Source organism: Notolepis coatsorum, assembly GCF_963971535.1.
Source record: "Notolepis coatsorum genome assembly, chromosome: 14".
Taxonomy (NCBI): Eukaryota; Metazoa; Chordata; class Actinopteri; order Aulopiformes; family Paralepididae; genus Notolepis; species Notolepis coatsorum.
The window spans coordinates 6,760,935-6,774,958 of record NC_140178.1 but is presented as its reverse complement, the minus strand read 5'-3'; the positions used below and the strand labels follow the sequence as shown (position 1 = coordinate 6,774,958).

Genomic DNA, 14,024 nt, shown 5'->3' with positions numbered 1-14,024 from the left:
ACCTTCGAGCTTGGCACGCTCCTCCGTACCAGCGCACAGACGCGCATCTTCCAGACCTTCGAGCTTGGCACGCTCCTCCGTACCAGTGCACAGACGCGCATCTTCCAGACCTTCGAGCTTGGCACGCTCCTCCGTACCAGCGCACAGACGCGCATCTTCCAGACCTTCGAGCTTGGCACGCTCTCCAGACCTCAGCGCGCCGACGCGCATCTTCCAGACCTTCCTGCTTGGCACACTCCTCCACGCAGACGCACCAGATGCGTCTCTCGGTTCCGACGCGCACACCAAGGTGTGGCGCGCACTCTGTTCCTCGGCTCCGACAGCGGCTACCCGGTGGACGACACCCTCGCCACCGCCACTGTTCCGACGCGCACACCAAGGTGTGGCGCGCACTCTGTTCCTCGGCTCCGACAGCGGCTACCCGGTGGACGACACCCTCGCCACCGCCACTGTTCCGACGCGCACACCAAGGTGTGGCGCGCACTCTGTTCCTCGGCTCCGACAGCGGCTACCCGGTGGACGACATCCTCGCCACCGCCGCTGTTCCAGCGCTCTGTTCCTCGGCTCCGACAGCGGCTACCCGGTGGACGACATCCTCGCCACCGCCGTTGTTCCAGCACTCTGTTCCTCGGCTCCGACAGCGGCTACCCGGTGGACGACGCCCTCGCCACCGCCGCTGTTCCAGCGCTCTGTTCCTCGGCTCGGACAGCCAGCCACCCGGTGGCGATGCCCTCGCCCCGTTGCTGTCCCTGTACCTTTACGCATACGCCTGGGTGAGTTTTGATTGTGATGTCACTCACTCAGCGTAATGCTTTTTGCCCCCGTTCCCGCTGCTGTCCCTGTACCTTTACGCATACGCCTGGGTGAGTTTTGATTGTGATGTCACTCACTCAGCGTAATGCCTCTTGCCCCCGTTCCCGCTGCTGTCCCTGTACCTTTACGCATACGCCTGGGTGAGTTTTGATTGTGATGTCACTCACTCAGCGTAATGCCCCTTGCCCTCGTCCCGCTGCTGTTCCTGCACCATTACGCATACGCCTGGGTGAGTTTTGATTGTGATGTCACTCACCCAGCGTATTGCCTCCTTTAGTTCTCACTTAGTTATTAGTTTGGACATTTCATCTCCCACTCTGTTTTGTTCTCTCGTGGATATTATTTTGGACATTTCATCTCCCACTGTGTGTTTGTTCACACGAAGATAGTATTTACTTTGTTACTTTGTTATTTGGACTGTTCTGCATCTGCTCTGTTTGTTCCCTTTGAATATTAACCCTCTCCTCTGTTCTGCAGAGCGGCCCAGATGTTTTCCCACCAGTCCCCAGTTCCTCCCTGTCCCCAGCCCGCCTCCGCGGTTCTCTGTCCCCAGTTCCTCCCTGTTCCCCAGCCCGCCTCCGCGGGCCTCAGTCCCCTCTGTCCCAAGTTCTCCCCTTCTAGTTCCACCTAGTCCCTAGTCCTCTATCCCTAGTTCTCCTAGTCCCTAGTCCTCTTTCCCTAGTTCTCCTAGTCTCTAGTTCCTCTGTTCCCTAGGCGTTCCCTTAACCTTCCCTTAGGCGTTCCCTTACCTTCCCATAGTGTTCCCTTTTCCTGCCCGCCTCTTAAAGGCACTTTACCTCCCCCTCTTGTGTTATTCCAGTGTTTTGTGTTTTCTCCCTTAAAGGGACAGTGCCCTTTTTCCCTGTTCTAAATAAATATCTGTTTCTTGGCAAACCATCATACCTGTCTTGTGTTGTGCGATTGGGGTCGGTTACAAACCATAACAGTACGACCCCACCAAATCGACGACCCCAGCCAGCACAGACGGTGTATGTTGAGTTTGCCTTTTTTTTCTTGTTCCCTCTAGCTCCCCTGTTAGCCCTGTTAGCTCCCCTGTTAGCTTGTTAGTCTCCCCTCTAGCTCCCCTGTTAGCCCTGTTAGCTTCCCTGTTTGCCCAGTTTAGCTTCCCTGTTAGTCCTGTTTAGCTCCCTTGTTAGCCTGTTACTCCCCTGTTTAGCTTGTTAGTCTCCCCGGTTAGCTCCCCTGTTTGCTTCCCGTTTTGCCCTGTTTGACCCCCCTGTAGCTAGCCATGCCCTGGCGGCTAACCCAGTTTTCCCTCTGCATGGCCCCGGTCTGCTAGCTTGGCCCCGGCTGTTAGCACAGCCTCTATGTTAATGCAGCCTTGCAGCTGGCATAGGCCCTGTAGCTAGCCAGGCCCAAGCAGCTAACCCGGTCCCTCTGCATGGCCTCCACTTTTTTGTGTAGTTTATCCCACTGCTAGGACTGCCCTTTCAGCTAGCAAGGTCAGTTTTTTCTCACACAGCTAGGACTGTCCTTCCAGCTAGCTTGTGCTCTCATGCTGGTCCAGCCCTGTCTGCCAGCCTAGCTCCGGCAGCTAGCGCAGCCTCTATGTTGATGTAGCAGTACAGCTAGCATAGGCCCTGTAGCTATCAGTGCCCTGGCAGCTACCCTTTCCCTCTGCTAGCCTGGCTCCGGCAGCTTGCGCAGCCTCTATGTTGATGTAGCAGTACAGCTAGCATAGGCCCTGTAGCTATCAGTGCCCTGGCAGCTAACCTTCCCTCTGCTAGCCCATTCCCGGTGCTTCCATGGTTACCCCTTAGCTACCCTGCTTGCCCCTCAGTTCCTCTAGACCAGTTGCTCTAGACCAGTTCTCTAGACCAGTTCTCTAGACCAGTTCTCTAGACCAGTTCTCTTGCCCAGTTCGCTAGACTAGTTCTCTAGACCCAGTTCCTCTAGACCAGTTGCCCCTCTGCTACCCTAGTTACCCCTCGGCGACCCTGTTTCTTTTGCTAGCCCCACTCTTGTGGTGGCTTCCCCTGCTGGCTTGGCCAGTACCTCTTGTTTTGCCCCCTGCCACTCTGTCTGTATTTGTTTTGGGTCGCCGGGTGGCTCCCGTTGAGGGGGGGGTACTGTGAGGTTTTGCCCGCTGCTCACCACCTTTTCTCTGTTTCTTTAAGGCCTACTGTTAGAAATTCCCCTCTCACTCACTCTCTCTAGCCCCCACCCTCTCGTTCTTTACTCTCGTTTACTCTCAGTGGCCACACCTGGACTATTATCAATTACCTCTCGCACCTGTGGTGGCAGGCTAATTAGTTCCCCTGTGGGCTTTAAATACCAGGGCTCTTCCCCTCGTTTCGGCGTGGGGTCGTGTTGTATTCATGCTGAGTCATATTCTCTAACATCTAGACTCTTTCGGGAGATCCTCTGGTCTACCAATGCTGTAAGATGGATCTCTCCAGCCTTGAGATGTTTGCTCCAGCCTTCGTCTGCTGTCGCCGTAGCCTGTGGAGGAGACTGTTCTGCGCTCCCTGTAACTTCCACGGGAGGCACCCCAGCGCTCCACTGCAGACCCCAGCGCAGCTGTTCGTCCTGACGCACATCTAGACCAACGCGCATCTCCCGGACCTTCGAGCTTGGCACGCTCTCCAGTCTCCAGCGCGCAACGCGCATCTGCAAGGGCTTGGCACGCTCTCCAGTCACCAGCGCGCAACGCGCATCTTCAAGGGCTTTGGCCACCTGTCGCCGTTTGCCTGGAGGGAGACATAGTACTGCGCTCTCTAATTCTCTACGGGAGGTATTCCAGTGTTCCACTCCAGACCAGCGCGCCAGATGCGCTCAAGCCTTCGCCACCTGCCGCCGTTTGCCTGGAGGGAGACACTGTACTGCGCTCTCTAATCCTCTACGGGAGGTATTCCAGTGTTCCACTTCAGACCTTCGAGCTTGGCACGCTCCTCCGTACCAGCGCACAGACGCGCATCTTCCAGACCTTCGAGCTTGGCACGCTCCTCCGTACCAGCGCACAGACGCGCATCTTCCAGACCTTCGAGCTTGGCACGCTCCTCCGTACCAGCGCACAGACGCGCATCTTCCAGACCTTCGAGCTTGGCACGTTCTCCAGACCTCAGCGCGCCGACGCGCATCTTCCAGACCTTCCTGCTTGGCACACTCCTCCACGCAGACGCACCAGATGCGTCTCTCGGTTCCGACGCGCACACCAAGGTGTGGCGCGCACTCTGTTCCTCGGCTCCGACAGCGGCTACCCGGTGGACGACACCCTCGCCACCGCCACTGTTCCGACGCGCACACCAAGGTGTGGCGCGCACTCTGTTCCTCGGCTCCGACAGCGGCTACCCGGTGGACGACACCCTCGCCACCGCCACTGTTCCGACGCGCACACCAAGGTGTGGCGCGCACTCTGTTCCTCGGCTCCGACAGCGGCTACCCGGTGGACGACATCCTCGCCACCGCCGCTGTTCCAGCGCTCTGTTCCTCGGCTCCGACAGCGGCTACCCGGTGGACGACATCCTCGCCACCGCCGTTGTTCCAGCACTCTGTTCCTCGGCTCCGACAGCGGCTACCCGGTGGACGACGCCCTCGCCACCGCCGCTGTTCCAGCGCTCTGTTCCTCGGCTCGGACAGCCAGCCACCCGGTGGCGATGCCCTCGCCCCGTTGCTGTCCCTGTACCTTTACGCATACGCCTGGGTGAGTTTTGATTGTGATGTCACTCACTCAGCGTAATGCTTTTTGCCCCCGTTCCCGCTGCTGTCCCTGTACCTTTACGCATACGCCTGGGTGAGTTTTGATTGTGATGTCACTCACTCAGCGTAATGCCTCTTGCCCCCGTTCCCGCTGCTGTCCCTGTACCTTTACGCATACGCCTGGGTGAGTTTTGATTGTGATGTCACTCACTCAGCGTAATGCCCCTTGCCCTCGTCCCGCTGCTGTTCCTGCACCATTACGCATACGCCTGGGTGAGTTTTGATTGTGATGTCACTCACCCAGCGTATTGCCTCCTTTAGTTCTCACTTAGTTATTAGTTTGGACATTTCATCTCCCACTCTGTTTTGTTCTCTCGTGGATATTATTTTGGACATTTCATCTCCCACTGTGTGTTTGTTCACACGAAGATAGTATTTACTTTGTTACTTTGTTATTTGGACTGTTCTGCATCTGCTCTGTTTGTTCCCTTTGAATATTAACCCTCTCCTCTGTTCTGCAGAGCGGCCCAGATGTTTTCCCACCAGTCCCCAGTTCCTCCCTGTCCCCAGCCCGCCTCCGCGGTTCTCTGTCCCCAGTTCCTCCCTGTTCCCCAGCCCGCCTCCGCGGGCCTCAGTCCCCTCTGTCCCAAGTTCTCCCCTTCTAGTTCCACCTAGTCCCTAGTCCTCTATCCCTAGTTCTCCTAGTCCCTAGTCCTCTTTCCCTAGTTCTCCTAGTCTCTAGTTCCTCTGTTCCCTAGGCGTTCCCTTAACCTTCCCTTAGGCGTTCCCTTACCTTCCCATAGTGTTCCCTTTTCCTGCCCGCCTCTTAAAGGCACTTTACCTCCCCCTCTTGTGTTATTCCAGTGTTTTGTGTTTTCTCCCTTAAAGGGACAGTGCCCTTTTTCCCTGTTCTAAATAAATATCTGTTTCTTGGCAAACCATCATACCTGTCTTGTGTTGTGCGATTGGGGTCGGTTACAAACCATAACAAGTTCTGTGCGACAAGACAGCAAGAAGGGTATAACTCAGTAACAATGTTCATCAAAGTGTTGCGTGTTACAGTGTAGGTTAGTTTATTAGGACAAGTCCATGACAGTAAGGTTAGTCGGGGTTAGATCTTTTTTTTTTTTTTTTTATCATTTCAGATAATGGTTGAAGAAGTGAGTCTTTAGTCGACGGCGAAAGATTGGACGGGATTCGGCTGTCCTAACTGGGATGGGTAGTTCATTCCACCATTGTGGGGCAAGGACTGAGAATAGGCGGCTTCTCTTTGATGACCCTCCGGGAGCTTGGATAGGAGTAGATCTGAGGCGGCCAGAAGATGCAGAGCGTAGGGGTCTTGAGGGTGTGTAGTTAGAGACCATTGACCGGAGGTAGGCGGGAGCGGTTCCCTTTGCCGCACGGTATGCTAGGTCGAGGGCCTTGAAGCGGATACGTGCAGCAATGGGGAGCCAGTGCAGGTCCCTAAGAAGTGGGGTGACATGGGCCGACTTCGGTAGGTTTGAGATCAGGCGGGCCGCTGCGTTTTGAATGAGTTGAAGAGGCTTGGTGGCAGTGGCCGGGAGGCCAGCTAGCAGTGCGTTGCAGTAGTCGAGGCGGGAGATGACTGTTGATTGGACGAGGAGTTGGGTGGCTTCTTTTGTCAGGAAGGGGCGTATCCTTCTGACGTTGCTCAGGAGGAATCTGCAGGTTCTGGTTGTCGCTGCGATGTGAGCAGAGAAGTTCAACTGGTCGTCGAGGACAACACCAAGGTTCTTGGCGGTCGGCGATGCGGTCACAGCTGCATTCTCGACTGTGATGGAGAGGTCGGTCAGGGGGGAGGATTTGGCCGGCAGGTGGAGCAATTCTGTTTTGCTTAGGTTCAGTTTGATCTGATCTGATGCCAGTTAGGGTACCTTATGTATACAGATTATTTTTACTACTCATTAGTATATATTCAGATTCTAATTAGTATTGCCTATATTTATTGTGTACAATATAACTGATGGGGCATACAGACCCTCACCTGCACCTTTGCTTATGTAGCAGAGTGAAGTTGTTATGCTAGATTATGGACAGAAACTGTTATCTTTCATCTTAAATAAGTAGGTCAAGACGGAAACACTCTTACTTTGAAGGAACAAAGTGGACCGAGCTCACTCTAGTGTTTTGGAGGGGTGCCTTGGTTACTAGTTTATATTAATTTCCTCATATTGAGTTATTGATTCTCCAAACGAAATCCCTTTTGGTCTTTTATAATGGGTTTAGAGAGGATAGGTCATCTTTCCAGTTGAGTATTTGTTGTATTGTAAATACTTTCAACCAATGTACATAATGGTTTAGCCGGTTTGTCGGCAAGAGAGACGCCGGCGGAAGTGGTCGCTCTCTTTGAGTTCTAACGTGAAAGAGAACGAGGTATGCACGTTCGGTTACCTAATTACCTTAATTGCTATGTATAACTTGTAAAATTGATTTATGTTTTGGTTTTGGTACTGAAATTGTCCTGTGTGTGATGACATTAATTCGCCCTGTGTAAAACAGCCACAGTACCGTTGTGTGCTAACTCGTATTCTGTTTGGCAATAACAGGTGGACTACACGGTGATGACGGTAGCTCACGCCATGTTTTGTGTGTGCTGTTTTGGTTTGATAACAGGTATGAACCGTTGTTTTTGTATTTCGGTTTAATTAATGCTTACACACTGTCTTTCATTTCATATTATTTCATATGTTTTTGCTGAAGTTGACTTGTACTGAGTTACATGTATTTGATAGTAGCTAACAATTGCTGTAACTATGGATGGCGCACTGTTTTGAGTGTGCGCGAGCTCTCTTTGAGTTCTAACGTGAAAGAGAACGAGGTGGACCTAAGGAATATCTCATCATAAGATAAGATATTCCTTTATTGATTACTTTTATGAATTCTGCATCATAGCAGCATGGGGGAGGGGGTGTACAGGTAATAATAGAAAGACATACATATAGGCAATCAAATTGGATCTGAATATAAAAATGTGAGAAAAATTAATAATGTAAACAAAGGTGCAGCTGAGGGTCTGTATGCCCCATCGTTACCATAAATACAGGCAATAAAGAATTATACGCGTTTAAACTTTAAATCATCTATATGACTTTTACAGTTACAGGAACAAAAGGTCTCTGGTTGTCTGCGATATTAAGTAATGATCAACCCAGGCTTGTGAGCCAAGGGTCAACTCCCGGGCGCGTCTATGCCTTCTACAACGCTGTTCGGTTTCCGGGTTCCTCTGATTGGCCACTAAGCCCACGTGACCCTACGCTAGCACACCCCCTTATCGCCGCCAGTTATCGCGTACGCCTGCGCATGCGCATGAGCCGCGACAAGCGCCTTCAATGACAGAGCTCTCATATTTGCGAATGCATAAACTATATCTTAAATTATGGCTATGTGTCTAATATGGCCGTCGCTTATCAATGACTTGTTTTGTTTACATCAGGGTGAACGCTGTTGCATTCGCAAATATGAGAGCCAGCAATACGCAGCTCCAGTTAACCTAATTTATACCGTAATGAATCATTAAAAAAATATACCGTTAACTGGAATATGTTGTTTCTTTACACATATGTTGGATTATGTAATTGGTTTGTCATGACAAACCAATAAAAAATCGCTACTTTACATCAGGGTGACCGCTGTTACGCTGCCACCACCCACTTCAATGACAGAGCTCTCATATTTGCGAATGCATAAACTATATCTTAAATTATGGCTATATGTCTAATATGGCCGTCGCTTATCAATGACTTGTTTTGTTGACATCAGGGTGAACGCTGTTGCATTCGCAAATATGAGAGCTCTGTCAATTGATAAGCGACGGCCATATTAGACACATAGCCATAATTTAAGATATCGTTTATGCATTCGCAAATATGAGAGCTCTGTCATTGAAGTGGGTGGTGGCGCACAACAGCGTTCACCCTGATGTAAACAAAACAAGTCATTGATAAGCGACGGCCATATTAGACACATAGCCATAATTTAAGATAATAGTTTATGCATTCGCAAATATGAGAGTTCTGTCATTGAAGTGGGTGGTGGCAGCGTAACAGCGTTCACCCTGATGTAAAGTAGCGATTTTTTATTTTGTATTGGTTTATTGGTGCTAGCGTAGGGTCACGTGGGCTTAGTGGCCAATCAGAGGAACCCGGAAACCGAACAGCGTTGTAGAAGGCATAGACGCCTTCCGGGCTGATGGGAGTCCGTCTGGGACCATGTGACTCACACTATGTTGGTGATGTCATAGACCATGTGACTCACTGTGTTGGTGATGTCATAGACCATGTGACTCACTGTGTCGGTGATGTCGTAGACCACGATGGCAGCCTGGGCTCCTCTATAGTACATGGCCACCAGGCTGTGGAACCGCTCCTGGCCAGCAGTGTCCCAGATCTCAAATTTGACCGTTGTGTCATCCAGAAATACTGTATGTGTGAGGAAGGCGGCTGGAGAGAAGACGAGAGACACGGGACATTAACCCTTTCACTGACACATGGTTAACCCTTTCACTGCGACAATACAGCATGTTAACCCTTTCACCGTCACACTACCGAATGGTTAACCCTTTCACTGTGACAATACAGATTGTTCTATTTCATACTGGTTTCCGCTCAGCGTCAGTCTGCACTAACCTCACTTCGTGCACAGCACTGAATAAAAAACTCCACAATGTACCTTTACATACCGACATCCGTCTGGCCACACCCCTATCCGCTTACCTTCATAAGCAGGTGTGTGGTCACCTACTCGCCTCCTTCTTCACTTTCACCATAAAGAAGTGCCTTGGTATATACCCCACTTGACGAGGTTGTTAGCGAAGAAAGTTGCTACGTGTTTAAATTTTTAAACTTGTTATAAACCATGTTCACAGATGTGTCTGTCGCTAGCGTGCATTGAATTAGCTTTGCGCTGTTCATTAGCATATTGGCTACTTAAGGTATCATATGGCTGTTTGTTGTTGTCGTATGCAAGGGTTGGGCTTGCGAGGGGGTACCGGATAAACCCCTCCTTCCCTCTTCTGATTGGTCAGGGGGTTTCTGGGACTCTCTTTTCATTCGGTTAGGGCCAAGCTGTTAGGCAGCTTGGCACGGGGGGGGGGGGGGGGGGTTTCCCTGACTCTGCACCTATCACAGGCGGTTGAGTCATGGGTTTCCCCCCGTCATAGCAAACGTCACTAGGCATGTTTCTATTGGACGACGGCTTCCGTGAGTTTTTTCAGACCCGTATGTAGGGTCTGTTGTTGTCAAGTTGTCGGGGCAGAGCGTAGGAACTTACTGTTCTACTACGCTCGATATACGTGTGACTTGAGTCTGTTGGTCACATGACTCAATGTTACCGTGACTTTTCAATCTATGGCTCACGTGAGAAGTCTCTCTGAGGATTCCCGTCTCCTCTCTGTGGTGAGGGTGGCGGGATGTAAGAATGTAAACAATTTTTACCCTCGGCCGCGTCACGTGGGATTCATGTCAGTCAGTGTTTCTTTCTTTTTAATAAAAAGAGTGAAGAATATGAAGCACGACAACTTCTTGTCGTTCTCCCAGGCGACTTGAAGGACCAATGTCTGGTGTCTGGTTAGACTGTCCATTGATGTGTTTGGGTCTCGACGCGTACATAGTGCTGGCTCGGGTGTTTTCTGATAGGAATCATGCAGGAGGCTAGTACGCCTTGGTTGCTCGTTATTAAAACAGCGTTTTTATAGGGCAACTGGGATGGGGGATTTTTTCCTCTTCCGAGCGCCTGTTACTGGGTCTCGATGGATTCTCGTTCATATCTGGGGGATGTTAACGGAATAGATCAGAACATAGGTAGAGGGGTCTCACGCCCTTGGGGTGGGCCACTGAGCGCGGTACAAATGGGACCGTCTGGGTGGCGCCCTCTTTTCATGTTTTAGATCGACACGCATACCTACCCCCTCTCCTGGAGTGGGCATGTAGGCGTGGTTAGGGCACGGGACTGGTTCTGGTCGTGCTGGTCCAGGTCAGTTAACCCGTTGTCCGCCGGGGACGCAGATCTGCTGTTCTGGTACCCTGAGGGACTTGTGCCACAGGGTTAGGCGTTATGGGGACCCTTTGTTGGGTACATGTTGTACTCTGCACTATCGTAAAGGGGCTGGTTCTCCATTCTTTTCGCTCCTCTCTCACGCATGGCGAAGAGGGGGCTGTTGGGGTGGTCTTCTGGACCTCCTCTGGTAGCCCTGTGTGTTTCCCGAGCCGCCGGGCCCGGTCCGAAGTAATGTTTCGTTGACCCGTAGGCCTGGAATAACCCTTTTTTGGAAACTGAAACACTGGTACTGCAGTATAGCTGGTGTATACCCGCAGGTGTGTTTTGGAGTTTTTTCTTGAGGGGTTATAGGAACAACCACCGTATGTGGTACCAAGAGGGTGGTTGATTCCCTGGTGTGTTGGAGCAGAGTCAACTCCCGGGTTACCCGGTTAAGTGTGCCCCTGCACGTTCATGACGTCTGCCAATCGTGTCAGCCTTCTCTGCCTCGACCCCTCTGGGTGGTTTTTTTTTGATGGAGGCTTTGTCATGGTGCGCAACAATGCCAGCATACGCCCCTTCCGCCGGGGTGCTGTTTTCAGTTGACCCCTTTGGCGCCTGTCTCGTCCGCAGTGCTCCAGGCTCGGGTCTAAAGCCTGCTGCCTGGTTTCCCCGGTGCGCTGCCTGCTTCCGTTATGGTTAGTCTTTTGAGTGCTTCAAGTTACGGCCATGCTGACTGCCTGTGTTGCAGGGTCAGTGTGCCAGGCGGCGTACTAGTGGGGGGAAGGGCCCGCTCTTGGAGGGGCCCTGTCCAAATACGCTGGCGATGTGGGGGGCGGTGTCACTAAGTGACCACCTGGTGAGGTCTTGACGCTTGGCGTCATTGACCTCTCCCGGCCCCCTTTTTCCAGGGGATCCAGTCCCTTCAGGGGGTCTGGGTCTTCCTTCGCGCTCCGCTGCTACGGCCTTGCCACGGGGTTGAGTTTGCTCTTGACTCCGTGATTTTGGGGGCAGTAACAAGGTTTGTTCCTTCTGTTCGTTCCCTGGTGGCATGCGGGTTGTGCGTGTGCGTAGTCGTGAGGTCAAGCCACGGTCTGCTCACCCTGTGCGTTGAGTTGCTCGAGTTCCTCTTCGCACGGTCTGATCCGTCTCCCTCCCATCCTCCAATAGGGAGGGTATCCCTCCATTAGGGAGGGTCGGGGGGGCTCGGTCCTCTCCGGTCTGATGGTTGTGGGGGGCTTCAGCTGGGTACATTTGTCGAGCTTCTGGCCATAGACAGGGTGTTCCATAGCTTTATCTAGCCTCCCTGATGTCCATAGACAGGGTGTTCCATAGCTTTATCCAACCTCCCTAATGCCCATAGGCAGGGTGTTCCATAGCTTTATCTAGCCTCCCTAATGTCCATAGGCAGGGTGTTCCATAGCTTTATCTAGCCTCCCTATTGTCCATAGGTAGGGTGTTCCATAGCTTTATCTAGCCTCCCTGATGTCCATAGGCAGGGTGTTCCATAGCTTTATTCAGCCTCCCTGATGTCCATAGGCAGGGTGTTCCATAGCTTTATTCAGCCTCCCTGATGTCCATAGGCAGGGTGTTCCATAGCTTTATCTAGCCTCCCTAATGTCCATAGGTAGGGTGTTCCATAGCTTTATCTAGCCTCCCTATTGTCCATAGGCAGGGTGTTCCATAGCTTTATCTAGCCTCCCTGATGTCCATAGGCAGGGTGTTCCATAGCTTTATCTAGCCTCCCTGATGTCCATAGGCAGGGTGTTCCATAGCTTTATCTAGCCTCCCTGATGTCCATAGGCAAGGTGTTCCATAGCTTTATCTAGCCTCCCTATTGTCCATAGGCAGGGTGTTCCATAGCTTTGGTGCGTAATTTGTGGAGGCTGCGTCCATGATTTTCTTTTGGCTATTGTTAGTTGGAGACAAGGCACTATAGTGTTCCGCATCATCTCGCTGAGAAAGCAATTAGAGACGCTACGGCAGACCCCGTTCTGTGGACCATCGCTTCAGAACGGAGACAGAAAAATGGTAAATTAATATAACAGCTTTTATCCAAAGCACTTTACAATTGTTGTTCCTCACATTCACCCATTCACTCATGGGTGACGGCGGAGGCGACCATGTGAGGTGCAAGATGCTACTACAGGGACAAGATGATACTACAGGGACAAAATGCTACTACAGGGACAAGATGCTAGTACAGGGACAAGATGCTAGTACAGGGACTAGATGCTACTACAGGGACAAGATGCTACTACAGGGACAATATACTACTACAGGGACAAGATACTATGCTAGTACAGGGACAAGATGCTACTACAGGGACTAGATACTACTACAGGGACAAGATGCTAGTACAGGGACAAGATGCTAGTACAGGGACAAGATGCTAGTACAGGGACAAGATGCTACTACAGGGACTAGATGCTACTGCTGGGACAAGATACTACTGCAGGGACAATATGCTACACCTCCACATTGCCTGTGGTGCATTTTTTCCTATTGCTAGGTTTTAGTGAGTTTTTCCTTACCTTCGCGTGGGGTATGTCTGGGAGTGTTGCATTTATTTTGCATTTATTTTAAATGTGTTGGACTTCATGGTGTTTTTGTTTTGTTCTTGACTTATTGTGATGTTTCTTCTTGACTTGTTTAAAGAAGATGTGTCCGGCCCATGGTGACATTAACGTGTGCTGTCGGGCCTTACTAATACATTTGATTTGATTCGATACTATAAACTCGATCACCAGACGACCAGCTCTCCCCCCGCAGGAAGACGACTCACCTCCGATGGTGCCCTCATGGCACTTGTGGAACTGGCCCTTGACAAAGCGCAGCACCAGGCTGGACTTGCCCACCGCATACCCTCCCAGGAGGACGAGCTTGAACTGGCAGATCTTGTTGCTTGCCGCCGTGCCGTTGGTCCGCGCCGGGCCTCCTCGACCTTCCATGGTGCGCTGTACTGCTGGGAGGAGCTTTGCTCGGAGAGACGTGTCTGGAGGGTTTCGGGGGCGACTCTGGGCGGAGGCTCGGTGCAGGGGGGTGACGGAGGTGCGGGTGGGTCATGAGGTTTGACCGGGGCAGAGGGCGCTCCAGAGGAAGAGAGGACACGTCACCTGTGGGAGCTGGAAGAGAGGGGACATGAATGAAGGCAAATTGAGAATCAAGGAAGGTCTTTATATTGCCAAGTAGTTTTACACATACAAGGAATTTGATTTGGTCGTTTTTGGTGCGACATTAAAGGACAGACGATTACGGTAGAATAAAATCAAATGGAATGTAAAGCTAAATTAAAATAGAAGCACAATAGAAAATAATAGAATTATAAAATAAAATAGACCAGGGCTGTACGATCTAGTATAATACACTAATTAGAATAGAAATTGGAGAACAGTTCCTATATACCTACATATAACTATGATAGCATGTACAATAATGTTAGATAATATATATAACTATTCTGAAAAGGTGTAGCAGGTGCGACAGGACAGGTGATTGCAATAGCAATGTAACATATTTTTGATGCATTTCGTTTCGTACTGGAATGATCGTGCACG

General features: G+C 51.1%; 1 protein-coding gene across 1 annotated transcript in view; it reads right to left on the bottom strand.

Annotated features, from left to right (window-relative positions):
- LOC311239891 (ras-related protein Rab-5C-like) overlaps positions 1 to 13,418 on the bottom strand; it is a gene marked incomplete at both ends in the record, with an annotated part of 29,004 nt that extends 15,586 nt beyond the window's left edge. The window contains 2 exons of the mRNA XM_084328335.1: positions 8,782 to 8,933; positions 13,253 to 13,418. Of these exons, the coding sequence (XP_084184461.1) occupies positions 8,782 to 8,933; positions 13,253 to 13,418 (318 nt within the window). The remainder of the gene's footprint in view (positions 1 to 8,781; positions 8,934 to 13,252) is intronic.
- Between the last annotated feature and the right edge of the window lie 606 nt (positions 13,419 to 14,024).